This window comes from Camelus ferus, chromosome 34 (genome assembly GCF_009834535.1).
Source record: "Camelus ferus isolate YT-003-E chromosome 34, BCGSAC_Cfer_1.0, whole genome shotgun sequence".
NCBI classification, from domain to species: Eukaryota; Metazoa; Chordata; class Mammalia; order Artiodactyla; family Camelidae; genus Camelus; species Camelus ferus.
The window spans coordinates 11,787,360-11,814,794 of NC_045729.1; the positions used below are offsets into that span (position 1 = coordinate 11,787,360).

Here is a 27,435-nt window from a genome sequence, read left to right on the forward strand (position 1 = left end):
TCACTGAAACACAAAAGTGCAAATGAAAAGTTTTCATTTTGTATCAAAGAAATAAAATATTTTATTTTGCTCAGATAATGAGTCTTAATCAACACTCACTCAGAAAAGGAAAATCAAAATGCACAGTACCTGGAGTTTTGTTTCCCGACTGGAGCCAAGTTGGTGACAGAAGACTTCGAAGAAATCAGCTATTCCGTCTTCCACCCACAGCAAAGTCACTGAAGTCTGGGTTTTATTCACTGCAAAGAGTGATTTCGGAGGAGCTGGTTCTGAGCAAAGATAAGTTTAAATTTTTAATTTAATTTAACAAGTCTTTCTTCTTTCACTAATCAGCAGGATAAAACAGGTGAAAAAATCCTAATATAGGTAGTTAAGAGCACCATAAACATTTTATATTGCTTTTGAAATATGTCCTTCCACAAAGACAGTCATCTAACTTGGAAGGCAAAATATTTTGCCTTTTTATCCCCTTTCATTTTATACTTCTCTTTTTGAAACACTTCTGTTTTCTACTTCAGCTTTACTATAGGCATAATCTATTAATAGTTTTTATGTCATCTACACTGGAGTTAGCACTGCCCACATAATACAGAAATTTCTGAGTGAGAATCAAAAATCTGTCTTAAAAGGCTGAGAAAAATGGAAGTGATGGGGTCCCTTCTAAAGGAGAGATGCAGTCTGGTGTGTAGCCAAAAACCTGTCTCTCATTCTCTGGAGACTATTTGGAATAATTTAGCCAGAGGAACGCCTTCTTGAAAATTTAGTCAATATTAAGAGGGGTCAAACTAAAGAGGTAATACGATTTTTTAAATAAAAGGATTGATGGAAGAAAACTGGACAGTAGATAAAACGTTAGAAGATTGATTTCTTTATCTTATTCTTTCAGCCATTTAATCTCGATCAATAAATTAATCCATCAGTTAAGTAAACTGTTCTGTCTGTGCCGTTTCATATGTATTTCCAGCAACCGAGTCACTGGACATGTTGGCTCGATACCAAAAGGTTGTCTGTTCCCCAGTTCTAGGAAGTGGTCTGCTATCTTATTCCCCTACTGCTGAGTCTCTCCTGGTCCCCGCCCTGTGCCCCTGTCCTTTGGGCATTGGCTTTCCCTCAAGTTCCTCCAGTACACAAAGTGCTACGCCTGAAACTAAGTTCTTAAGCCGGGGTCTCTCTTTCCTGCTGTCAGATCCCCTCGACATTGCTTGTTTGGACATGCATCCTGCTGTCAGACTCACATGATAGCTTCCTCTGCCCATTAGCATCTCCCTGACAGACAGCTCTCCACCCTGTTGCTTGTTACTAGGGCTTCTTTTCATTATCTGCCCCACCCTCCCAAGCCTGTTCTACAGCTGCTGGCTTTTAGCAGTGTTCGAGAAAGCCCGAGAGGTCATTTCACTCTTTTGACAAGTGATGTGTCTTTGTGTGGGAAGGTTTGGACCTTCTTCCTAGAGTATCATCATCATGGCCCTGTCCAGAACCAAGAAGTATGCCAGAATCATTCTTGATGTAATCTATCGCAGGTATCCTAAATTTGTGTCCAACTGAAAAAGAAGCATTTTTCCTTTCCAGAGGCAGCCTGACAAGGTGAAGCCAAAAAGTTGAAGGAGATTAAAAAAAAAAATGACTTGGTCTTGGGCAAGCATGATTCACAGTAGACGTCAGGACCCCTATTCTCATTTGTAATGAATTGTTCATCCTGTAGACACTGCATCATCTCATTTCTTCTCTGATGATGACTGTTGATGAAACACAGAGGCTGACCTCCACTTCCTACATCCTTCATAATTGTCACTGCCAATAGGAGTAGGAGTCAGAGGCTACGTCCTCCAGCAATTCTGACTCCTGTAGAACTCGGATCTTTGGAAGCAAGTGTGAGGTTGTCTCAGGTAGATACCCTGGTAAAGCGAGTCTTCCTGCTGACCATCACATAGGTAATACTCTTTCTCAACTCAGTGCACCCTGTCTTCTCTTATGATCATCCTAAAGTCAAGGAAAAGTCTTACCTTCTCCTTTGAAGACTTATCTGGTGATCCTGTCTCTCAGTGATCTATCCCTTCATTGACTTTCTACTGCCCTTAAGTATTTCCTTTGGGATCTATGTAAGTGTAGTCCAGATTCTCCTGGGTCCTACTAGATTTTTAAGAGCCGCAGCCGTGTATATGAACTATTATATACAAGATAGATAAATAACAAGGTCCTGCTGTGTAGCACAAAAACTATACCCCGTATCTTGTAATAACCTATAATGAAAAAGAATTTGAAAAAGTATAAATATATATATTTAAGTGAATCACTATGCTGTACACCAGAAACTAACACAACATTGTACATCAACTCTACTTCAATTTAAAAAAAAAAAGAACTGCAGCCGTGTGTTATAAGTTATTTTGTATTCATTTTGAACTAGCCACGTGTGGGCACTCAGTGAATCTTATCTTTCGACAGATTTAAAATGTTAGCTAGGATTCATTAACCAGAGGTGTTAGGATTCCAGCATCGGGCAAGAGCAGACACACTGGAGTTGAATCTGGATACTCTCTGCCTTTTTATAGTGATTCTATTTGTGAGAAGTCATCAGCTCTCAGTGGCAGAGTTAAAGACTTTCATGAATTAGAAGTATTCTCAGTGGTCCAAAAAAAAATGATTTAGGTACTGGAGTAGAGGTTTCTTTTGTTCTGGCTGAGGATGCAGACCTGGGTGATACATAGATCCTAAGGAAAATCTCCAAAGGATGTGGGACCTCTAACAGCCATGTAGCAAATTTTTTTTTTTCAGGGGACATATGAGGCAATAATTACTCTAGGGTCATTATACTCATTATCTCTGCATCCTTCATTGAAAGACATATGCATTTCAGCTCTGTAGGTCAATAAATAGCAGGCACAAATCACCTGCTTGAAGACTGGTTATGATCTCTGGGATAGGTGTATATAGACGTAATAGGAAGAAATTCCACCCTGCTATTCTAAAGAAAATAAAGTCATCAGAATATTTCATAAGTGGAGGTGTAATTGGATTGGGAGGGGCTTATAACTGAACTTCACTGCCCAAGACAACATCTGCCCCAGGGAATGTATCAAAAATTAGAATTGCAATGTGCAGTACAGCAGCTACCAGCCACGTGTGACTACTGAGCGCTTGAAATGTGGCTAGTCCAAACTGGGAGGGGCTGCAGGAGTAAAACACAGCCTGGATTTCAAAGACTTCATGTGAAAAAAGAATAAAAATATCTCATTAATAATCCTTTATGTTGATTATACATTGGAATGACCCTACTTTGGATTTCCTTGGTTAAATAAAACATATTAAACTCAACTTCACTGTTTCTTTCTACTTCTTTGTAATCTGGCTAAGAGGAAATTTACAATCACCTGTGTGGCTCTCATCATATTTGAATGGCGTAGCTACTGAGTTAGAACATCCCTTCCTGTTTGTAGAGAAGTCTAGAAATTCTTGGCAGAAGCTGGTCAGAGGGACTCCCCTGCCCTTCTGCTGTCCATCTCTTTTCATGAGAAGGCAAGGTCTGCTCAGCCCCATGGCTTAGGATGGCTTAGAGGGTCATGCCCCCATCCTTAGACACAAGACTAAAAGTGGGTGATGGCTAAATATTGTTTAGGCAATTTCATATCATAGGGAATGCAGTGACACACAGATGCCTTTCGAGTGGCCTCTGCCTCTGTTATGGTCTGAATTGTGTTCCCCAAAATTTGTATGTTGAAGCCCCAAATCCCAGCCACCTTAAAATGTGACTGTAACCGGAGATGGGGCCTTTCAAGAGGTGATTATGTTAAAATAAGTCCATTCTCCAATGGACTCATCCAATCTGGTTGTAGTGTCCCTAAAGTAGAGGAAATTTGGGCAAACGAAGAGACAACAAGGATGAATGGGTACAGAGAGCAGACATGTGAGGACACAGTTGGAAGGCGGCCGTCTCCAAGCCAAGGAGAGAGAAGCCTCAGGAGAAACCAAACCTGCCAACCCCTTGATCTTGGACTTTTAGCCTCCAGGATGGTGAGAAAATACATTTCTGTTGTTTAAGGCACACGGTCTGTGGTGTTTTGTTCTGGCAGCGCTAGCACGCTGATACAGTCTCTGATTGCTCAAAATATCAAATACAGTCTAGTTCACAAAGGGAGAGAGATGAAGAGTTTGTTAACGTCATGGAGAGTAAATGAGCCTTAATGTATAATGTACACCAAACACTTTATATAGCATACAATCATGTACATATTGGTTATAGAACATCTTCTGGTTATCACTTTTTTTCTCTCTCTAAACGACATTTTAAATTTCTTCAAAATTCCCCTGCACCATCATGTCAGGTGTCCTTTGGTTTAAAATTATTTCAGAATCCATGATATTTGGTGTGAGAACCTATGGAGATGGGGAAAGGAGACAGACAGTATTTTTAGAAAATAGGGTATGGCTATAGGGTTGTTTGCTTTTGAATTCTCTAAAAGCTTGCTAACATGGCTGGTGTCATACTCAAATATGTGGCCCTCTCTCTTTCCCTCTCTTCTCTCCCCCTCAATGCCTCTCCTTTTTGTGTTGAGAAGCCAACCTAATTTTATAAGAAAATCAAGTACTATGCACAGAACACAAGCAGAATGGACAGCAGTAACGCTATTCCTGCCATTTAATGCAGGATGGATCATGAGGGGCTCATTCCACCGCCCAGCATTTCCCGGGAGTGATGGTGACCTTGGGCGAACTCTGAGCTAGTATTTGATTTTTCTCTGCTCTAGAAGCAATTCTCCTTCTCTCCCTGGGAATTCCCAAGGGAGTCAGGCATCATATTTAGCCATGGAGCAGAACAAAATATATTTATTGCCCCACATCCATCTTTCTCTGACGGTTACGACATTGTTTCCTATTTTAATACGACCCATTAGCTTAGCCACCGATAGAATGATGTAAATGAGGGTAAGAGTCTGTCTGTAAGGGCCAACTAGTTTCATTCTGTTTATATCTTATACCTTTGAACTTGGTGAGTCATTTTATAAAAATGTGTGACATTGGTGATAAGGGGAGACTCAACAGAAGAACATTGTCAAAATTGATGGACAGCGCAGGATCTAACTCCAGCCCTCAGCCTCCCTGAGAACAATTTGCTAGCATCCTCTTCACACCCCAGAGCTGGTCTTTAACATCTATATTATAGTCAGTCTTTTAAATCTGTCTTTTTTTTCCTCAACTCAAGCAGTTTTACCTGAAGCAGTGCAAGCCACAGAACTTACATTCAACCTGGCCAAAGAAAACACCTGTGACTTAAGCAGTGTAAGCTGCATAAATTATGCTCAACTTGGTTAAAAACAACATCTGCTGAAGAAAGCGCTATTTGAAAGGAAAAAAAAAAACCAAAAACAAAAAAACCTAAGGGTGAGTTAAGATTGATAGGCCGTGAAATTAAGAAGAAGAAAATGTATATTAAACAACAGAAACCTTTATTCGACCTGAAGTTTATTAGATCCATTCTCTTATTGACTTTAGGAGATGCTTCTCCTTTTATACACTTGTAATTAGAACATTTAAAATAACCTTGGCAGATATAAAAAGAATTCAGGCAAATATTTAGCATGAAATGATAATTAGGCCCTTTTCATATACAGAACCACAGGGTTCCCTCAGGAATCAGAAATACCTGTCCTGTCCATTTTGTCTTAAATAAATTCTTCACGGCTTATTGATAGCAAGTGGGATACCCTTTTCTGCGAATCACTGGGTCCGTCTGTGTTATTACCAGCTCACATAACTTCTAGAGATTAGTAGGACTTTTCAGAGAAAGCCCTTTTTTTTAGATTTCCTTAGTTTCAAAACAGAAACTCTGACTTCCTCCTTTTTTTGGTTTCAGGAATATGTGTTTTTACTTTGCATTTTCCTTAGTTAGGACTTCAATATTGCACAAACTCCAAGAAATAGACCATGACACTTCCTGCATCATCAACCTTGTTGCCTTTACACGGAGCTCAGTTACGAGCTAAATCCTAAAGCTGGAAGGAATGTTAAAGATCATTTAGCCTAGACTCTGGTTTTGTAGAGAGGGCAACTGAAATTCAGAAGGCCTGGGTTTCCCTTGCTAAGCTGACACAACTCAACTTTGAGAGCAAGAACCCACAGCTAAGAGTCCTTCCTGCGTCCAGCCTCCTCCCTAAAAGTATGAGCACTTTCCACTAATTTCCATGTAACTAGGGATCATGAGGTCTTCTGAAAAATTCCTTTACCCAGAAGACAAGCTTTTCCAGGGAGGGCATTTGCTTGTGTATTTAAATTGGTGCCGGACATCCCAGTCACTGCTCAGTTACCTGCTTGACTCACTCCATCAGCTCCTTCAGGCTGTGGCTGAAATGTCACTCTCACAGAACTGCATATATCCAACTCACTGTTTCCAAAATTGTGAACACAATGACTTCAACATAAGAATAAACAAATTTTCTCAACTGGGAGTGAGACCAGGCAGGGCAGTACCTTGTAATGGCTGGGCTTTTATAAAGTCAGAAATTACATTTCATCAAAATGGATATAATTATTGTCATCTACTGAAATTTTATGAGAGAGAAGAGAGAGCAGATTCTAACATCCCTCAAACTCCTGACATCTGTGTCTACAGTCAAAGTATATTTCTAATCTATATAAAACCTTTCATGACTGAGGTTAAGGAAATCAAGCCAATGTCACAGTGCTCAAATTCCGAAACAGGAACAGAAAGCCACAAGAATGGGTGTGAGGCTCCTCCCTGCCCTGTTAAATGTGTTAATAGGAAAATGAAACCTTTAGAAAAATAATACCCCAAATCCAGGAAAACATAAGAGATGGATTAAAACATACTGTTTCCAGACCCAGGCTCAGTGGCGTGTAAAGTGGATCGAATTTCTCTAGGTTCCAGCTTGCTCGTATGAGGACACAGCACTGAATTAGCTCCAAATCTTTCCCAGCACTGAAGTTATCTGATTCCTCATCGTGAATCTGCTTGAACAGGTCTGCGGTCAGGATGGAGCAGATGTTTGGCTATGGCGGTGGACACATTCTGGTTTTTGCCTTTCTCTCACCTCAATGGCAAGTGTTCCTTCCAAGTCTCTCTTGCTGCCTCCTCTCCCTCTGCTCAGTGGTCCTTCTTGGCTAGACCCGGGGTTTCTCTTCTCTGTTTCTACTAAGTACTTGATGGTCTTAACCAGACACCCAAATTTATGTTTCCAGCCTAGAATTCTCCCCTGATCTCCAGACACACGTATCCACAGTCTCTTTACTTAACAATTGCTCTTGGCTATCCCTTCAATTGTTTTAATCCTTGACCCTTGCTTTACCCTCTGTTGACGCCTCCTCCAGTTTTTCTCAGTAACTTACACCATCATTCACCTTAGCTGTCCAAGAGCAAAGCCTGGGAATCATTCTCAGCATCTCTTTCTCTCGTTTCCTATTTTCACTCCATCATAATCAGAAAGTTCTGTGGACGCAACCTCCAAAGCAGCTCCTGAGTTCTGTCCACTCTTCTCCATCTCCTTTAGTGCCATTTTAGTCAAAGTTAGCATCATTTCCTAAGGCACTTGTTTGAAGTAGAATGCTGTTTTTAAGGCTAATGACAAATAGCCCCTTGATTGGTGTCCCTACCTTAATTGCTGACTCCCACATCCTTTCTCCCTTGAGCAACCAGAGGCATTATTTTCGTTTTTTCTTTTTCATACCCTGCCCCAGGATTATTTTAAATATAAATCAAATTATTTATTTTAAATTCTCTAAATGGCTTCAAATTGCACTCAGAATGAAATCTCAACCCCACGCCTTGCAAGTCCTGTATAATCTGATCTCTGCTGAGGCTTTCCGCCGCCCATGCTCTTTCCCATCCTTTTCATGGCTGATCCTTTCTTGTTATTCAGATCTCTCCTCATCGCTTCCTCAGAGGCGATTCCATAGCCATCTGCACCACACCACCCTGCTTTGATGCTCTGAAAAGCACTTATCGCCACCTTTCTCTGCGCTAGATCATAACCTCCTTGTGAGCATAAAATGAACACAGCCCTTTGGGTTCATTATTACAAGAAGTCTAGCCACTGAACAGTACTGAGAAATTTCTCAATATATATTTCCTAAATAAATTTTAATGAATGGATATTCTACTACCATAGATCTATCTTATGATACGTCCAACACTTCTCGTTCTTACTCATTTCCTTCCTTTTCTTCCTTTCTCCTTCTTTTCAGGTTGGAAAATCGGTCGTCTGATGCAACCTTATCAAATCCTCCCAAAATCTGCCCAGAGTTCCAGGTAGCTTCACCACGACTAGAAGTTATGACTGGTTGCTGGTTGAAGCCACAGTTGCATGCAGACCAATGAGTTCTTGTGAAATGACAAGTCTTAGCACAGATTTGATTGACATTTGTATTGACTGCCAGGGGAGCTGTCATCACCTATCACCATAGTACCACGAAACTTCTGGCAACCTAAAATTCTTAATGGCATGACTGGCTCAAAGCCCTGCAAACAGAACCACTGTTGGTACCAGTCTTCTTGTGGATGTTTATTAATGACATAATAATTGAAAAAATGTGGCAATTGTTTTGAGAGCTTTCTACCCTTGCACATGCCATCTTGGATTAATTTATATTGTACTGGATTCACTGATAGTCTGGTTTCTTTCCACAGATATAGATCTTGCCCTCCATGAGCATAAGCAGAGCCAATCCAAAGACACCTCTACACAGAGAAATGAAATCAGGGTTAGCCCAACCCGTGTCTGTCCTAGGTTAAAAGCAGCATTCTGATTTAAACAAGCCCTGAAAACTCTGTGTGCCAAAGCTGTACTTTTCTGTAAAGTAGAATTAATTTGACTTCTATGTATATCAAATGACTGCTGTATAGAAACATAAAAATGATAAGAATAAATGTTTTATAAAAAATTGGAGTTATTACTAAAGCAAAATGTTTCAATTCTCTCAAAAGTGAAACTTCTTTCGGTTAACTATAATTCTAATTTCAACTTTGAGGTCTGTGGTTTCAGTTCCATTCAACAAGTATCTACAGAGCATCTACAGCAGACAAGGTATTGTGTGTTATAGAAAAATGGAAAGAGCTTGTGAAACACAATAATGTGATTAGTAGGATGGAAAATGGACCTTTAGACAGATGAATAAAAAGAAGGGTTATTTAGTTTTCAGGGGAAAAAAAGGCTGAGAACAGCCACGTTATATAAGGATTGTCTTGTTTTCAGAGAGGAACAAGATAGAACCAATATTCTCTCTGATATTAAGATATCAACAAGGAAAAGCCTATTGATTCTAAGAGTTACAATTCACTAGAAATAATTGCTGTGGGAACTTGCCTTCCCTCCTTGAATAATTTAAAGGAACTTTCTAAACTGGTTCAGGCAGTCCTGTCTGTTACTGGAGAGACATGGAGGCTGAAAACCTCGCAATAACTTTGGGAAACTACTTGGTTTTTGCTCACACTCTTATGCAGTGTGAGTATAATTGTCCCAATTCATGACTTTAACCCATATTCCTGAGGCTTCGTAGATCATCCACAGTGTTACATAAAAATGATAGCAAAGTACACAAGAGGTCACTGAACACATACTTTAAGGGAGACTAACAAACCAAATGAGTTGGAGGAAGCATCTAGAAACTGAAGAAACACTTACAGCTGCTTGTAACACTAAAGCATGGGAAAAGAAAGGCTTGGGGAACCTAAGTATAATCTTCAAGTAATTCCAATTACCTGGAAACAAGTTTTCAACTTACATTTATAGGAAGGGCAAAACCAGAGATAATGGTTGGAATCATAAGGCAGGCAATTTTTTACAACAAGCAATGTTGGAAACTGGTGATCTACACCTCCCTGGAATTCAGGTATACACTGCTAGGAAAGACTAGATTGCCTGCAGTGCATGAAAGATTGAACTGTACTCATGATTCTCATTGGAGCAGTACCGCCCCCTAGAGGATGCTCAGAAACTTGCAAAAATGTTTCCAATAGTCACAATGGAGGGAGTTAACCAAACTTCTGTGGGTAGGGCTCAGAAGTTTTAGATGTCCTGCAATGATCCAGGAAGTTCCAAAGAGAAAACTGTCCCATGTCCCACATTCCACTTTAATTTCTAATTTTTTCACCAGGATAAATTCACTATAAATATGATTACAAGTGCTTTACCATGCAATTAATGTTGGAAAAACAATTTAAGGTTAAGCAAAATAATTTTGAAGAAAGTTGTCATGAAGAAGGACACTTAAATGTGATTAAGATGTTATTTAAAAGTTACTCAATGATTTACTTTTTCTGCCCAGAGTGCCTGTTTAGTACATCATGAATTTTCAATTACCTATTTGATTTTAAAGGGTTTTGGTGCAAAAGCTTAGTTTTTACTTTGGCAAATAAGAGCCAAAAAAAAAAGATTAAAGATTTAGTATCTTATGCATGGAATTATAAAGAAATGTAACTAGTGGTGTAAACTAAGAAAAGATTGTGTTTTGTTTTCTTTCAGATTCTCCAAGAGTCTTCTAAAAGTACATACCGACAGCATGCTGCTCCTGGCATTTAAGCTGCTAGTAAAACATCCTGGGTCATTCTTTGTTTATAGGTGCACATATGAACATATGTAGTAACAGAGATAGTTTGGGACTCTTATGGACAGACTCAGACACAAAGTATAAATTAGCAGACATCTGAAACAGTGAGGTCAGTAAGGTGCATTAAGTGCTTTGAAAATATTTTTATTGCCATTCTATATATTCATCTATTTTTAATGAAATTATAGTTGACACAATTTTATGTTGGTTTCAGGTGTACGATGATTCAATATTTTTATAGCTTATGAATTGATATTAAGATGGCTAGCTATGTATATATTTTTAATTTTCGAGTGTAAAAATGATGAGATCTCTGCTGTGAAAATTACATGTTGAAATGCATTTTTTTCAGGTTCTCTCTCTTAAACATACTGCCCCAAGAGGTCTGGCACCCAACTTTTTTGCCAATCTGTCCTCTTTCGCCTGCTGCCGATTACAGGATTTCACCTCTGAGATTCCTTTAAATAGGAGAGACTAAATACATACTTCAATATGTGGTAGCTTGTTGAACGCAGAAGATGAATTTTGTATTACATAGTGTAACTTCCTGGTTGTTTTTCATAGTATAAAGCATTATTCTGACACTATGCTACATGATAAATTCTAGCTCATTTGCAAGAATCTCATATTTTGCTCATTTTCTCTCATCCACAGGCCATTATTTTTCTTGGCATGTTTTCTCTAATTAAGGTTATTTCCCTCTTTGTCTCATCATAGGCAAATATATCTAGTCTCTTATTACTTATCCTAACTCTGGACTTTAGTCTAGGGTCTAACTGAACATATACTTGACAGTTCTTTATTTTTAATTAATAATAATTAATTAATTAATATAATTTTTATTCCTTTATTTGTTTTTATGCTTCTTATATAGAAGAACTACTTATTCTGTTACTTCCTGTAAACTCACATTTATTCATTTTCCTTATATGTGGTCATCAGGCAATTCCATTATGACTTTCAGAATAGCTAAAAGCTGTACTTGAACATATACGTAGGGAATCCATATTATTTTTTATGAGTTATTTTTTATCTTGGTTTCATATTAGAGGTAGGATATTATCAAATAAAAAATCAATATGTGGATTATTTTATATATGAATTTCAAAAGATACTAACTGAGGGCATTACATAACATTCATATCAAAAGGGAATGATGTCTGATAGGGCTGAGAACACGGCATGAGGTAATCTCTAAGGTCCTTCCATCTCTCAAATCCTAAGACTCCTTGGTTCCTCTAACCTAACTGTGAAGGACGAACGATCTCCCAGCACAGTAAACATTGCACTCACAGAAACTTATAAGTTGAATGCCTTTTTTGAGAGTATAAATATCTCTTTTGCATTTATAAAAGACAGTGAACCTTTTTTCCCTATTTCATTGAGTTGAGAAGTCCATGCTAAACCAAGAGACACAAACCCTAGTTCTCCCAGCACAATGATTTTCACACACACACACCTGCGTCCTCTTCTTACCTAGCTTGACAAGGCGGAGCATGGAGGTATTGCTTCCTCTTTCAGTGCAAGCGGTTACGGAGAGGTTGTAGATATCTCCTGGAGGCAGGCTGAGAATTGCAGTCATGACATTGCGTGTTACCTGCAAGATAGTCCAAATCAAGGATTTCACCTTCTAATGACCTTGAACCAGAATACGATTCCAAACAACTACAGGGCTATCACGAATATTCTCTCTCTGTTCTGAGCTGCAACCCACAGTTGATTAAACCTTATGATATGTTACTTCCTCTGAAAATGATAAATGCCTCAACTGAGCCAAATGCAAGGTAGCTCTAAACATGCATAATATATATCAGAACATTTATGTGTTGAATTTCCATGTTTGAAATAGGTATTACTCTAGTATTTTTCCTCCTATTCACAGCAAATTCTAGAAAAGGCAATTACGAGGTTGCCACTGATCCAAACATTGCTCAGCCTCAGCTGAGGAGCTCAGAAGAAATCAAGCCATGTCTACCAATACCTGGCTTCTTAACTAAAGACTCCATTTCTCAGTCTCTTCTATAGCTGGTCGGGACCATGTGACCCAATTCTACCCAGTGGATAATAAGAGAAAGTCGCTTGGGCATCTTAAAAGTCTATTCACACCCTGTAGGTGCTGGGCATCTGCATCCTCTCTTTTCCCTTCCTGCAGGCTGGAATATGGATGTAATGATGGGGAAGGTTCACCTGTGCAGATGAGGACTACACAGAAGGGCAGACAGGGCAACAAAATAGAAAGAATTGAACCTCTGGATCGTCCCTTACAGCAGAGGTGCCCTGTTAGTCCTGGGCACCTTGACAGAGACACAAACGTTGACATTTTTATGCCGCAGTCTTTTAAACAAATCTCATTATAGTCATTTAGTCTCTCCTTTAACTAATACAACGTCTAAAAGCTTAATAAGGCAGGAGAAAAGAAACCAGTATTTCCAACGTACTCAAATATTTAGGTGTTGGGGACATGTGGCGAAGATAATGAAATATATTAACTGTAGTTTTCTTGAAAATGTTTGGTATCCTGAAGCAAAATCTCAGACCATAACTTTAAATACAAGTGAAGTCAACAGTTACAACAATGACAACTCACGAGTAAAGATGAAAAGGTACGCCCTATGAAAGGTGGCATTTCATTGTTGTTCACTATTCTATCTCCTAAGGCTAAAACAGTGCCCACTGGCATACAAATATTTGTTTAACGTCTCAGTAAATGTTTAATGGTTTTCGATAGTGTATGCAAAGAAATGTTCAGATGCCCAATACTGGGATTCAAAGAAGCATACGCTCTTTTTAATTTTCTTCTTTCCTTCTGCAACAACCATCCAGTGGAGCATTCTAGAATGGGAGAGGTCAGTCGTGTCATCTCCATATGTCCAACTGATGTATAACAGACTGTTGAAATATTCCACAGAAGTGATTTCTGGAGCAACTGGAGCTACAAGGGAAGACAGAGGCAGACTTTAGTGTAACAGACTACTAATAATTGAAGTACTTACCATTAGAACATGAAACCCCATATAGAGTTAATTTGGAGAATTAAAATTCACACCACATGATGGTCCTCAGGACTCTTGGACCTTAGTCTTAAACTGACCTTCCTTTTGGTCAGTAATGTAGTGAAGTTTGGTTGTACAAGGGGGGCACCTGTTTTGGGGACCCCACCTTGTATGGCTCAGACACCAGACAGCCAGACCCATTTGTATCTGAGGACAGCAGGGCGTTTTATACTAATTTCAGTTACAAGATTCCCTAAGACGTTCACTTGCTTGGGTATGCTTGTTGCATCAATAAATTAGTATTATTAGGCATTAGTGAACTTATTTTCCAAGCAGTACTGGAAACTCCAGGGTCCTGTAAAAATAAATCTTTTTCATTGTGGTGCAGCAGAGAAGTTTACGGGAATAAAGGACAGTAGGATCAATGAGGAGAGGAACAGAAAATAAATGTTATGTCTACAAGATAACAGGACCACGTTATCGGCAGCATCTAGCCCAGTGCTTTGCGGAAGCAAAGAGCCTTCTAAATAAAAGTTGCTGAAGCAAGTATTAAGGGAAGGAAGGAAGGGATTTTTAAAAATCATGCTCCAAAGCAAAATGCTACACTGAGTTTATTCATCTATTTTTATATTTTCATACATTTAAATTTTAAAAAATTCCAACTGGGGAGGAGAGTTCACCATAAGCCTTACAATATATAAGCCCTGAAAGCATACTTGAATTACTTTTTAAAGTAGCTGATAATTCTGAAGATTTTAACAAACAAATACACAGTTGAATTTAAATTCTATGTGATGTTGTTGTGAAGATGCAGCCCCCAAACAACCAACATTTGGAAGAGAATTTCTACAAATCAAAAAAGACTTCTTTTCTTTAACATGCACTGATACTTACAACACACATTCATAACTAAGGATGCTTTCAAAAGCAATTACTCACTGAAGAGGTTTGTAACAGAGTAACCAACACACTTCTGCTTCATGATAGATATGAGTAACGTTTCTATATGTTCGACAATGAATTCTTGAGCTATCAGCAATGTCTATAGTAAGTAACACAAACCCACATCATATTGCAGAATATTCTAATAAAGGATAATAACCCTGGTTTCTTTATAGCTTTTTAACATCTCTCTACATAATTCATTATATGCAAGTATCTATGCTTATATTTCTTCAAAGTCTCATGTTCTAATTCGACTAAAGACAGGAAACATATTTAAAATTGCAAACCCAGAATTACATATCTAGCCCTTCACAGAGATTAGGTCTTTAGCTTTTTTCTATTCCATGTTGCTTTAAAATCCAGCATATTGCTGACAGACCACCAGATGTCACTCTTTATTTATTAAACATTATTTGGTGCACTAGCACAACTATGAACTTGCAGACAACGTTGCTTAACAAAGATAGTGGACTTGAGGCCCTGGTAAATCAGACCTCATTCAAATACTTTCTTCCTATGCTCTGTTATATTACACAATTTGGCAATCTGAGTGACATTGCAAACATATCTTACTTGCTTTAGAGTTGAAATGAGGGAAGAAAGGCAAAAAAAACCTGCTAAAATTTCAACTAGTTTTAAATACAGGTATAAAAATAAAACTCAGCCACCATGTATATTTTAATAGTGATTTAGATTACATCGTTTAATTCTCACACTACCCTAGGAGGTATTATGCCCATTTTATAGAGGTGAGAATGGAGACCACCTGTGTCGCTATATTTAGATAAGATTGTGGTCCGCCAGTGTCAGCTTGCCTTAGTAGTTGGTCCCAGGAGAAAATAAAAATTCCCAGTGATCAATTTATTGGAGACAATAGACTGCTCACCTCAGCGAGTAGCTTGCTTTGTCCACCTAAACCATTATCCCATGAACTTTTCCCATCCCCAGACGGTTCCCGGCTTTGAAAGGCACACCTAAGCCACTTCAGTTCATAACTCCGGCTCCTGTTAATACTTCACTTCTGATGTCCCCCTTCTGAGACACCACGAAGACTGTCCAGGCGGTCAGTGACTTAGTGCAGTGGGTCCTAATACACTTAGTTCTGTTCTACTAGCCAGTTGTTAGGCAATATTTTGAGTTGTACCAGTGAGAAAATAGAAGTCCAGGATCATTAAGATAATTTGCTCAAAGAGGGGAGGGTGTAGCTCAGTGGTAGAGCACATGCTTAGCGTGCACAAGGTCCTAGGTTCAATTCCCAGTGCCTCCATTAAAAATAAATAAATAAACCTAATCCCCTCCCCCCCAAAAAACCCAAAACAAACAAAACAAACAAACAAAAAAGGATAATTTGCTCAAAATTCTACAGCTGGAAATTAACAGAGCCAGGTCTGCTCTAGCAAGAGTTCAGAGGTGAAGTCTGCGCTGCTGTCTGAGAAGGAAAGAGCATTCTCAGAGCATCAATCTTAACAAAGTTAAGTATATGATTTATTGATACAGTGAAGTTCAATTATAATTAAGTATGTGATTATTAAAACCATCGAAAGTCTAACACAGGGCTTGTTAAATAATTCTTATTTTCTCCTTTTATGGTCGTCTTTCATTTCTCTACTCTAAAATTACTGTTAACATGTGGAACAAAGGCAACTCTAGATCGTGGCCAGGAAAGAAAAGCGACTAACTGCATAAGCTGGCTGTATAAGAATTCGCATGATGAATTTCTTTCCGTCATTTTTTAAATTGATAAATGTCAACAGAGTAAAGCTAGATGTCCAGGGTGGAAAATATTTTGTGAAAATCATTCCTCATCTAAACACTATTTTTTTTCTTAGTTTTTCTCATTATAACTCTAATTACAGCAGTCTAATCAAAAGTTCTTGAAAACTCTCAGTTCCAGCAATGAGGGTTATGTTCCCTTGATGAATTTCTTCTTCCTGTTTTTACCTCTGCCCAGCTCCGCTGTCTCTGTCATATGTTAGTGAACTAGATCATGTAAGGCTCGGAAGATCCGACACCAACAGCTTTTTAAGTGCTTAAATTTTGTGCTGTGCATTTTGCTAAGCAGCTTATTTAACTGGGAATTAATAATAGGTAATGATAACAGATAATAAATACTATAATCGTCCCTATTGTACACATGAAAAAAACTGAGGCTTAGAATTGCCTTGCTCAAGTTTACAGGTGAGCCATGACTCACACGCAGGCACACCGTCTCCAAGCCTGTTTCACCTCCTGCAGTGGATGATGCTGCAGTCAGCCTGTGACTTTAAAAATGGCTTAATTAGTAAGGAAATGGGGGCACTCTAGTAAATACGATTATCAAATGGGTAAAATCAATTGAGTGCAGTGTGAAGCTGAAAGCTCTGCCCGCTACGTTTCGACTCAAATCAATTCCAAACAGGGGCACATGAATCAAGGGCAGTGATTCAGAAAGAAATCAAGGGCAGTGACTCAGAATAAAAATTGTATTTTAATTTTTAAAGGCTCTCGTTTAAACAAATAATGAATTTTCAGAATCAAGTGTATCATCTTGCATGCTACTGATGCTTCATCTGTCCCGGGTGACTGGCCAGCACTTTCTGGAGATATGTCCCTTCAGAACCTCCGCAAAACAGTGATCTCTCCTCGTGGAACCACTCCCCACATGCTCACCTGTTATGAAGCTTATGGTGGAACTGTCACAGCAGCTCAGTTCTGGGTCTCCCCATGTCACCATGGTAACTCGGAAGTTGTAGTACCACGCTGGCAGCAGATTAGCTATTCTCTGAAAAAAGAAGACACATGACTAACGGGGAAAATCATATTTTTGGAACTGATTTATGTACTTCTTTTAGGCTATGAAAAAAATAAGTAATTTTTAGTTTTGGTCCTGTGCCTTTTTGTATTCCCAAATTTTCCATTAAAAATATTATTTTTGGAAAGAGGTGAGGTGTAAATAAAGTGACATACAAAAATATAATGTGATTTTTAAAAAGTGATTCAAAGATACAGAGTAAAATACTTCCATTATTGGTTTCCTTTTGCAGCTTCCTAAGTTACATCACATGAGTGAGACAGTTCTTATCTGTAAGTGACTGTCTGTACACGTCCTCCTGTTTCTAAGACAAATGACCTTTCACAACTCTATATTCTCCCAGCTTGGACCATAAGCAGGCATCCATATGAAGTGGCAGTTACCAGAGTTGTCAGCTGGGTAGAGGACAATTGTGCACTTCATGTGTGACCTATAGGTAACCAGCACTTTAAAAATTATTCCAGCCTTAGAAACAGCAACCTTCACCTGCTCTCTGGAAGAACACCCTCTAATGGCCTGACATCATAGATTTTTAAAGGCTGTTTTTTGGAAGGGGGAGGTAATTAGGCTTATTTATTTACTTACTTTATTGGAGGCACTGAGGATTGAACCCAGGACCTTGTGTATGCTGGGCAGGCACTTTACCACTGAGCTATACCCTCCCCCTTAGACGTTTCCCTGATTTGTTGATGTCAAGAACAGTCATCACTGGATTTAAAACCAGTGTCAACTAATTATTGAATAACTAAAGGAAATCTCTTGTGTTTCCCTCCTTAGGAACAGAGAGGAACTATAAGCACTTGAGAGCTCCACTAAAATGTGGGTTAGCAAATATACTCATTTGAAAGTGAAAGCCACTGGCACAATTTTTGCTCTCTGCCTCAAAAAAAAAAACAAAAAAAAAAAAAACCAAAAACAAAAACAAAATTAAAAGCAAAAACAACCCCAAACCTTGAAAATAGCAAGCTACCTGTGTGTATTTACAAAATGGTCTAATTTATAGATAACTTTTCAGACACATTTGGTACATGAAGGCAAGTCTGTTTACACAGGAAAACATGACAGCTGGTTAAGGACAGGTTACCACTGATGCAGTTAAGGAGACAGTCGCTGCTATTTCATAGTAGGTCGTCCACTCTGATGTCATTGTTGTAGGATTGAAATAAAACATTTCAACCACGTATTTTCTGAACACTCCTAAGTAAGGTCTGGTCCAGCTCAAAACCACTGCCGTAGGACCCAAGGGATAGAGCATTAAATCCTTTATTCCAGTTGGAACTAAGAAGAGAGGGGATTAAAAAATAAGAAAGCCAAGAAGCAATGTTTAACGTCTTCGCAATGGCTTCACACTCGTACTCAATAGCTAGATTTTTCATTCTTCTAATACAATCATTGAAGGACTAAACGTACCTGCATGAAATTTTCTTTTTTATCAAATAATGGAAGCTAAGGATGTCTACCAGGTATACAGTTGTAGTCATTACTTATTCTGAAGGTAGAATATTGAGTGAACAAGTCAGAGCCTCCCAGATATGATGATAATGAATTGAGTTTGGACGTTGCACCCTCCAAACAGTATCCTGATTAAGTTACTATTCTTGTGGGTGGCGACTTACCAATAGCGAATGTCACAGGGTCTGAAGGTGGTCCAATCAAAGGGCCTTTTCTTAGGTACATCACAACCTGGTACTGGGCACCAGGGACCAGATTTTCAATAATAGATTTGCTTGAGTTCACCTTTAAACCAAACACCCAATAAGATTTATTTAGAGCTGGGTTTTCAGAATGTGACACAGGGGCTGAAATTGTATTCAGGGACACTTTGTGAATCCACAAATGCCTTTGAAATCCAGAAGCCTTAACTCATGCTGGGGAAGGTCAGATTTCAAAATTAGAATGACTTATGGTTTATGTGAACACTGAAGCGAACCCAGAACATTCAAATTCTATGGCTGGATTTAATAAGTCCCGTGAACTGCTTTATACCCATCAATGTCAATTGTAACTATGTACACTGGAGACACACCAGCCTCTAACCATAATCAAATCAGCAATACCATAAGGATAGTCTGACATCCTAAACTGTAGTGTCAGCTGATTACATAAAAACATCAGTGCAGGAATGCCTTTAGTCTCTCGTCACTTAGAAGCATATAGTATCTATTTAGAGTGATGGAAATGACCTCAGAGATTATCTAGTCCAAATCTCTCATTTAATAGATCAAGAAGGGAAAGCTAGAGAATGGCCAAGGTCACTTATTTAGATCAGCGTTGCTACTGGAAGCCTAGCACTGTGATCTCTACTCCATGATACAGGCAAGTCACAAGGCGAAGCAGCAAGACACAGTGGTAAGCACTTTGCAAAGTGACTGTGACAACCTGCCAAGACTGAATCAGGAAGAAACAGGCAGTCTGAGCAGACCAGTCACTAGTAGTAAAATTGAAATAATAATAATAATAATAATAATAATAATAATAATAATAATAATAATAATAAACCTCCCAGTAAATGAAAGTCCAGGACTGGACTTGTACAGCACAGGGAAATACAGCCATTATTTCGTAATAACTTTAAATGGAGTATCACCCATAAAAATTCTGAATCACTATGCTCTACAGCTGAAACGAACATCGTACGTCAGCTATACTTCAATTTTAAAGGTACGGCGATAAGCACTTTGCAAGACTACTGTGACCCAATAAAATAATGTTGTAGAGAAAGTCTTTCATTTAGGTGAGCTTTTTTTTTTTTTAACTGTTATTTAAAAAAGAAACAAACATTCAGTTATGTAAAAAATGCCACATAGAGAAAAGTATTGTGAAGAGCTAGATGAACAAAATGTATGCATTGAAGTTGAATGTTGGTGTGCACAGGAACTGATGCCTCAACTAACAGGTTAAGAAACTGTGCTGCTTTGCCCTTTTGTGCCTCTAGTATCTAAGACAGTCATGCTTTGTGGGAAGAACACAGGTTCTCTATTAGACTGCCTGAGATCAAAGCCTGGCTCCACCCCGTAGAAGCGTGGAAATTTATTCATAATTTTTAACTTGTTTATGATTCTTACCTTGACTTCCTCAGTGATAAACTATCAGTAATACTATCATACACATCATGGAGTGTAAGGGTCCCTAAACCACAGTGTCAGTAAAGTTAACTCATGACTCATTAACCTTAGGGCATCTAAGGGATGTAAAATGGTAAAATTACTACAGAAAAGAGTATGACTCAGTGAAGAATATTGTTGACACCTTACCTATGCTGTAAGTTTTAAGTCTCATCATGGTTTTAAGAATAAACACAGTATGGTGGTAGCTCACAGCAAAAAAGAATGTGAAAATGAATATATGTATGTTCATGTATAACTGAAAACTGTGCTGTACTCTGGAAATTGACACAACATTGTAAACTGACTATAACTCAATAAAAAAATAGAATAAACATAGTATTGGTCATATGATATAAATGTTAAAATCTTTCCAATACCAGAAACTAATTCTACAACAGTAGAAATTGGATAATTTGAACTGGTACAACTTGTTCTATGTCTAAGTAGGGGAACAGTATAACAAAATTTCTTTTCCAGTAACTTGATCAAAATAAGATTAAGTTGAATTAATAAATTCAGCCGTTCCACATTTTCTTTCCTATTTACACTCAGAATTTCTTGTCCGTGTTTTAGGATTTTAATCCTGCTGGAAGCCATCTAGACTGTTTGTCATCTCATCTGACACCTTCATCTGATAGAGCATTTCCTGAAGAGACAAACCATGCATAAGAATGCGAATGTTATGTGGAAATAAACGGTACTGTTTTATTTCTTTAAGACATATTTTAAGTGATAAAACTAATAATGATAACTGTAAAAATTGTCCACACTGTAGAAGAGTGAATGAAGCCAGTTGGAAGTCTTTCTGTCCTCCTCCCACCATCTCCCACATTTTGGCAGGCAATCCTCTAGACCTTCCTTCATACATACATGCATAAATAACACGATATTGAACCTATAGATATTACATTATCAGCATCGCTCCAAACATTCCTCTTCAACTTAACACATTATAGACACGTGAACAGACCTGCAAAAGCTACCCTTGCTCACTCCTTTAGAATATTTAGAACCACACAGCACATAGAGCGCAGATGGTTTCAGGGGGGTGTTAATGTTTCTTTGGTTTGATAATATTTTAGGCAGTAGTTGACTTTAATCATTCAAATGACTTTCATTTGAATGAATCCTGGAATCAGAACCACTTAAATATGCTATCATAATAAATTCATCCTAGGGAAATTACACTGCCTTTTTAAAAAGTAAGAAGCAACAATGTGTACATATATATCACACTACTAAAAAAATCAGAAGAGGGCCAATGATACGGCATATGACCTTCATGACAAATTATAAACACGAATTTCCCTCTAATTGTTGAGTATTTGCTGAGCCACCAGCCTCACTTCTATCCTTTCATACCTTTTTCTTTATCCTGGACCTACTTAGGGGTGGATTGGAGGCGGGAAGGGGAAACACTCCAGTATTAAGCTTACTAAATAATGCGAATTTTATTCTCTAAAGATTACTACACACTCCTCCCCCAATTTTCACCCCATCTTTGCATTCCAATATCTCTTCTCTCTCATTTCTAACTGGTTTAAGTCTCCATTTCAGAGAACTCAGTAGAGTCCAGTGTATTTCCAATTAGGGACCAATTAGTCTTATCTCTCCTCAGCTTAACATATAGGAGCAAAGATGTACCAAAAGAGCACAGGAAATATTTGATAGACTTTTAAATAATGGGGTTAAACTGGATAATGTTGTATAGCACAGGGAACTATACTCAATAGCTTTTAATAACCTATAATGAAAAAGAATATATATAATATAATATATATACAACTGAATCACTATGCTGTACACCAGAAACTAACACAACATTGTAAATTAACTATACTTCAATTGAAAAACAAACACAAAGAATGGAGTTCCTTTGAATCTGAAATGGTCTTATTCTACATTTTGTAGCCCTCTTAACATTAGCCCTTTCTGTACATTTATTAGTTACTCAGGTTTCTATGGAGAATCTCTAGAACCTCTTCATTTTCTTCTCTGGACCCAAAAAGTATTCAGCTAGACCTGCATAATAATAAAAGCTGGCAATTTGGGGCACACATTACTATTACTGTGTTCTAGACGCTGCATCAAGCATCAAGTCCTTTTATCTTTATTACAACTGTATGAGGTTGGATGTGTATCTCTTGATATTACAGATTAAGACGGTAAGACTTATAAAGAGCTGAAGCCCAAGGGTCTGAAACCCCAGTCAGTTTGATTCTGGAGTCTATGCTTTTAGTCAGTACTCTTGACGCTGTCACGGTGGGCAGTGAGGGTGACCCTCCCCTCGTGCAGCTCCTGCAATCTGGCCAAACAGCACTCGCCTGGAAGTCAGATCACTTGAGCCTGGGTCTCAGTTGTACGACTCTGGGCAGGTCCCTTAAATATTCCGCCTCTTAGCTCTGTCATTTCCTCATTTGTGAAGCTTGATAGATCAATTTATCTCTCTTTCTGAGTTAGTCACTTCTTACTTATACATTCCTATTAATTGTTACCCAAACATTTATAGACCAAGCAGATCACATATAAAAATAAATATACATCCATATATTGTATGATGTTCCTTAATTCTGAAATTCATGATTGTAAGTCTTTGCAGTAAAAGCACATTTTACTTCAAAGAATTGTCTGGGTCCTCATGTAACTCCGAGCACTGCATCGACATAGGATTATTAACGAATAGCACTACAATGGTTGTTGAGAGGGATACACCACAAAATCCCTTTCCCACGAACATTTGCATATAAACTCATATGCAAAACAGCAACCAGACGTGAATTACATACATATAATGAGGACAAAGTCAAATTCAGGGGTACCAATGTACCTAATTGAAAGGCCAGACACTAAGCTTCATGAAGTCAAGGTTCAAACCAAATTTGTTCTTATGTCTAGCATCTCACACAGGACCTTCCAGAACAGAGAAGTCGATGGAGCGGTGGGGAGGAGCAGGGGCACTAGCAGCGAACCTCATAGGTGATTTAGGTAATAGATAAAGCCATGATCCTGTGGTACAGGTGATGAGATGATGGCAGGGAAAGAGTAGGGAGAATGAAACCATAAGAGAGTGAAACATTGTGATTAATCATTAACCTGGGTTCAGCGTTAGAGTCACTCTTCTTTTTGAGCTGCATTTTGAATTTTCTATTTAATATAATCACCATACTTCTGAATATAGAACTGAAGGAATGTTATTATTTTTTTCTTTCTGGATAGTGGATGCTTTAAGCAATAACCTTAGTCGGACAGATCCTGGTGAGAACGTCTTCCGGATTTCTTGAGAATGGCCACGTGACTCTAGGCCAGTTTTTGAGACTTTTTGAACTGATGCTTCCCCTTTGAAAATGTGTGTGTGTGTGTGTGTGTGTGTGTGTGTGTGTGTGTGTGTGTGTGTGTAGTAGGGCAATGGATGATGATGATGTAGTAATAACATAATCCTCAAAACATTCTTGTGATTGAGATAACACCTAGCACAGTGGTCTACTTCCTGCCCTCCCAATATTTCAAATACTGGCCTCCCTGCCTATAATCCTTAACCGTTTCATGTTTGCTTTGTTTGCATTTCAAGAAGTCTTTATCAAAGTGCACTTAGACCAGGCTTTCTCGGATTCATTTGTAACTCACAATATCTATCTCTACGTTTAGCCTTCAGCTTCTATGTAAAAGATATGTAATTTGTACATTAGATGGAGCAAAAAGAATTGTACCAGGGAGCAATCAAGTTCTAGGTCATGTTCTGCAGGAGTAACACATTTTCTATCAATGTAAAGAGTCAGTCGTGTCGTGTACGCTCGGGGAAGGAAGATAATAAGCCGCACAGTGAGCTGTGATTACTAGTTAATCGGTTTAGCATATTTACTCTTTAATTTAATTCAAGTCAAGAGGTAGCCTCATCTTCAAGTAAGGGCTTATTTCAGCACTCTAAGGCTTCCGAGAGCTCCAAAGGCCATGATTCTTGGATTCATCTTATTAATTTAAAATTTCTCACGCTTTGAATTACACTAAAGCCTAATTTTCATGGGATAAATGGAAATATTCCAAATAGCTTTCACATGGCAAACATCTTTTTTGAATATGTATTAAATTTCCAGTGTATGCCACATAAATTGATAACTTAATTTTTTTGCCTTTAGGCCAGAAAATATTGTGTTTGTAAGACCCCAAGAATTAGTACCTTCGATCTTAGGAAAAAAATAAAAGCAGGTTTTAGGAAAACAAGACTGGGCTCCAGGCTTCCTGCGGGTATTCACGGCATCTGTGAGCAGGGTCTGCTCTGGGGCCCAGGCTGGCGGCTTCATTCAGTACTGATGATCTGGTGTGGGCGTTCCTTCCTGTAGCCACGCCCAGAACTACTGATTCCCACGTGTCTCCACTTGCCTCTTGCAGCCCCTTGTGCTCGGCTAACTCCTATTTAGCCCGCAACACTCTCCTCGGTTATGCTTAGTGAGGAGGGAGTTTTTCACTTTATGTACTTTCAATTTTTCAATTTTTTTCCATGAGCATGCATTATTCCTTTATAGTTAAAATGACAAGGAAAAGAACTAAAAAAAAAAAAAAAAAAAAAAAAAAAAGAAACTAAAACAAGCAAACAAAAACTCCCCCAAACCTTCTGTTTGGTTGTCTCCTCCCCAGGAGGTGTTATGACCGGTTTCCAAATCCTCTTGTCCCAGTCCATATTTATTCATGCCCTTCTTTCTGTGAACTCATAGGGCTTCTCAATTATCCACTATTTAAAATTTACTTTTTAGTTTTTTACTTAAGTATGGTCGGTTTACAATGTTAATTTTTGGTGTACAGCATAGTGATTCAGTTATACCTATATATATATATTCCTTTTCATATTCCTTTTCATTATAGGCTATTACAAGGTATTGATTATAGTTCCCTGTGCTTAACCTAGGCCTTATTTTATACTCTGCGGTAATTATATGTTCATTTACCCATTATCATCATTAGATTATAAACTCTGCAAGAGCAGGATGTACGGAAGCTGCCTAGATCCCCAACGTCTATCCCAGCACCCAGCACATCGGAAGTGCTCAGTGAATTCTCTTAAAGGTGGGATGAAAGCAAAGGGAAGACGGTGGCCCTAAGAGGGAAAGGGAAGGCAGCGGTGACGGAAGCGCCCTGCGCGCGGGGCTCCTGGCTCCGCCCCCGGCTCGCGGCACCGCTACCCACAATGCACCCGGGAGGCACCGAGGCGGGTGCCGAGCTCCGCGCGTCGCCTGCGGGGCTGTGATGCGCGGGGTGCGCGAGCCCGTCCGCCCCGCCTCTGCGCTACCTGAGTGCAGTACTGCTTCTCTAGCCTCTGGCTCTCCTTCTGTTTCTGGCACGTGAGTGACACCACAGACACGATGGTGCCGTTGTAGTTCTCTTGGGAAGACGTCCAGGACATCACGGCCGTGGTGGAGCTCAGAATGTGGACGCTCACGTGCTGGGGCTTCTCGGTGAGTTCTTCAATCCACTCTCCCGAAGGACCTGGACGTTCAAATCAGAGCACAAGGGAGGTTTCACGCTGAGTTTGTTGAGCTACAAGATTCTAGTTTTAAAAATCAGGTTGTTTCCCTTTTGCTCTTGGATATTCAAAGTTAAGACTGGCAGCCAGACTGACAGGGTTTTACATCCTCTGCTTAGCTGCAGCCTCCACTGGGTGACCAGCCATTAACCCGAGCAACAGCGTGGCGGCCGCAGCAAAACCAGTTCCGCTGAGAGACAGGAGCTCCACTTCGTTTGTTACGTGCATCTGAGACTGTTCTGGTAAGTTCTTCACCAGAAGGAATTTACTTCTCTTTTAACAAGGGGTGGGTGGGGCAGTGTGGCATTTATTTCATCAGTGTTTATAATTCCTTTGTTGTTGGAATCTTTGCTCTCTGGAAGTAATGACTTTGAGATTCAAATGAGCCTCTACTACCGTTGTGTGAAAAGAAATTTCAATTTGGTGACAGCGGGGTCAAAGAGGCAGAGTTGTGACTATGTTAGAGAAGAAATAGGCAACCGCCGGGCCCAATTACAGAAGCTGGCTGGAACCGGGGAGGGGGGAGGGTAACTTGAGGACACGGTGGATTCCTCACTATAAAATATCTCCCCCAAAGTGCCCGCCATTAGCTTTGTTCTCTTGAATTTCCAAAGTGGTTAACACAGTGCCTGACACGTAGTAAGGACCCAAGAAACGTTAAGGTGATTATTATCTCCCAAAAGCCCCTGTTAAAATGCCAGTTCTTTTATTTGCTTAGGATACATTTCTCAGTTCTTTCCTAGGAAGCTGTATTTCTGGAGCCCAGGAGAGAAGGGTCTGTTGGGGAGGGCAATCCCAGGCTCACAGTAAATGAGGCAGGGGAAATAACAATAAAAACGATAAAGATAAAAATGATGGCACAGAGCTACGGCCAGACTCTGTTTTAAGTTTATGTGTGTTTACATATTTGAATCCTTTACTTTTTTAAACTAATCCATGAGGTCAGATCAATACTAGTATTAACATCGCTTTCAGATGAGAAAACTGAAGCAGAGGTAGTGTTAAGTAGAGCTGAAATTCACACACAGGAAGTCTGGTTCCAAAATCCATGCTCTTAATCCCTTGTATGAAACTTCCTGGAGCTACCATGAAACAGTGAAAAGCTTGTGTTTGGAGACAGGAAAATTGGCCGCAAAGTCAGTTTTGCTCATTATTAGTGATGCAGCCTTGGGTGAATGATTAACTTCTCTGAATCTCAGTCATGCATTTGTCAGATGGATGAGTCACAGAACGTTAGGATTGAAAAGGACTTCAGCGTTCTAATGCCTTATTCTCCTGATGAGGAAATGAGGCCTAGAGATATGAATGACCAGCCAATGTCACAGAAGTAGTAAGTGCCTGGGAACCAACCCAGACCTCCTGTCTTCTGAGTCAGGGCTTTGTGATAACTTATCATGATGCCATCTGATTAGTCTACTTCACAAGACTGTTTTTGGGACCGAATGAGATTATAATGTGTTAGAGAACTATCTAAATATGAAGTGTTATTACTATTATACATATTATTGGGGTAGTAGGGACACAGGG

The 27,435-nt window shown here is 39.1% G+C and overlaps 1 protein-coding gene across 2 annotated transcripts in view; it reads right to left on the minus strand.

The window, feature by feature from the left end:
- The window catches only part of PTPRO (protein tyrosine phosphatase receptor type O), a 177,305-nt gene that overhangs the window by 40,530 nt on the left and 109,340 nt on the right, over positions 1–27,435 (minus strand). For both annotated transcript variants that reach the window (XM_032473092.1, XM_032473093.1), the window contains exons 7-13: positions 25,675–25,871; positions 18,903–19,023; positions 18,371–18,564; positions 17,145–17,256; positions 13,338–13,489; positions 12,034–12,154; positions 130–269 (exon numbers count right to left, since the gene is read on the minus strand). In XM_032473092.1, coding sequence (XP_032328983.1) covers positions 130–269; positions 12,034–12,154; positions 13,338–13,489; positions 17,145–17,256; positions 18,371–18,564; positions 18,903–19,023; positions 25,675–25,871 — 1,037 coding nt within the window. The remainder of the gene's footprint in view (positions 1–129; positions 270–12,033; positions 12,155–13,337; positions 13,490–17,144; positions 17,257–18,370; positions 18,565–18,902; positions 19,024–25,674; positions 25,872–27,435) is intronic.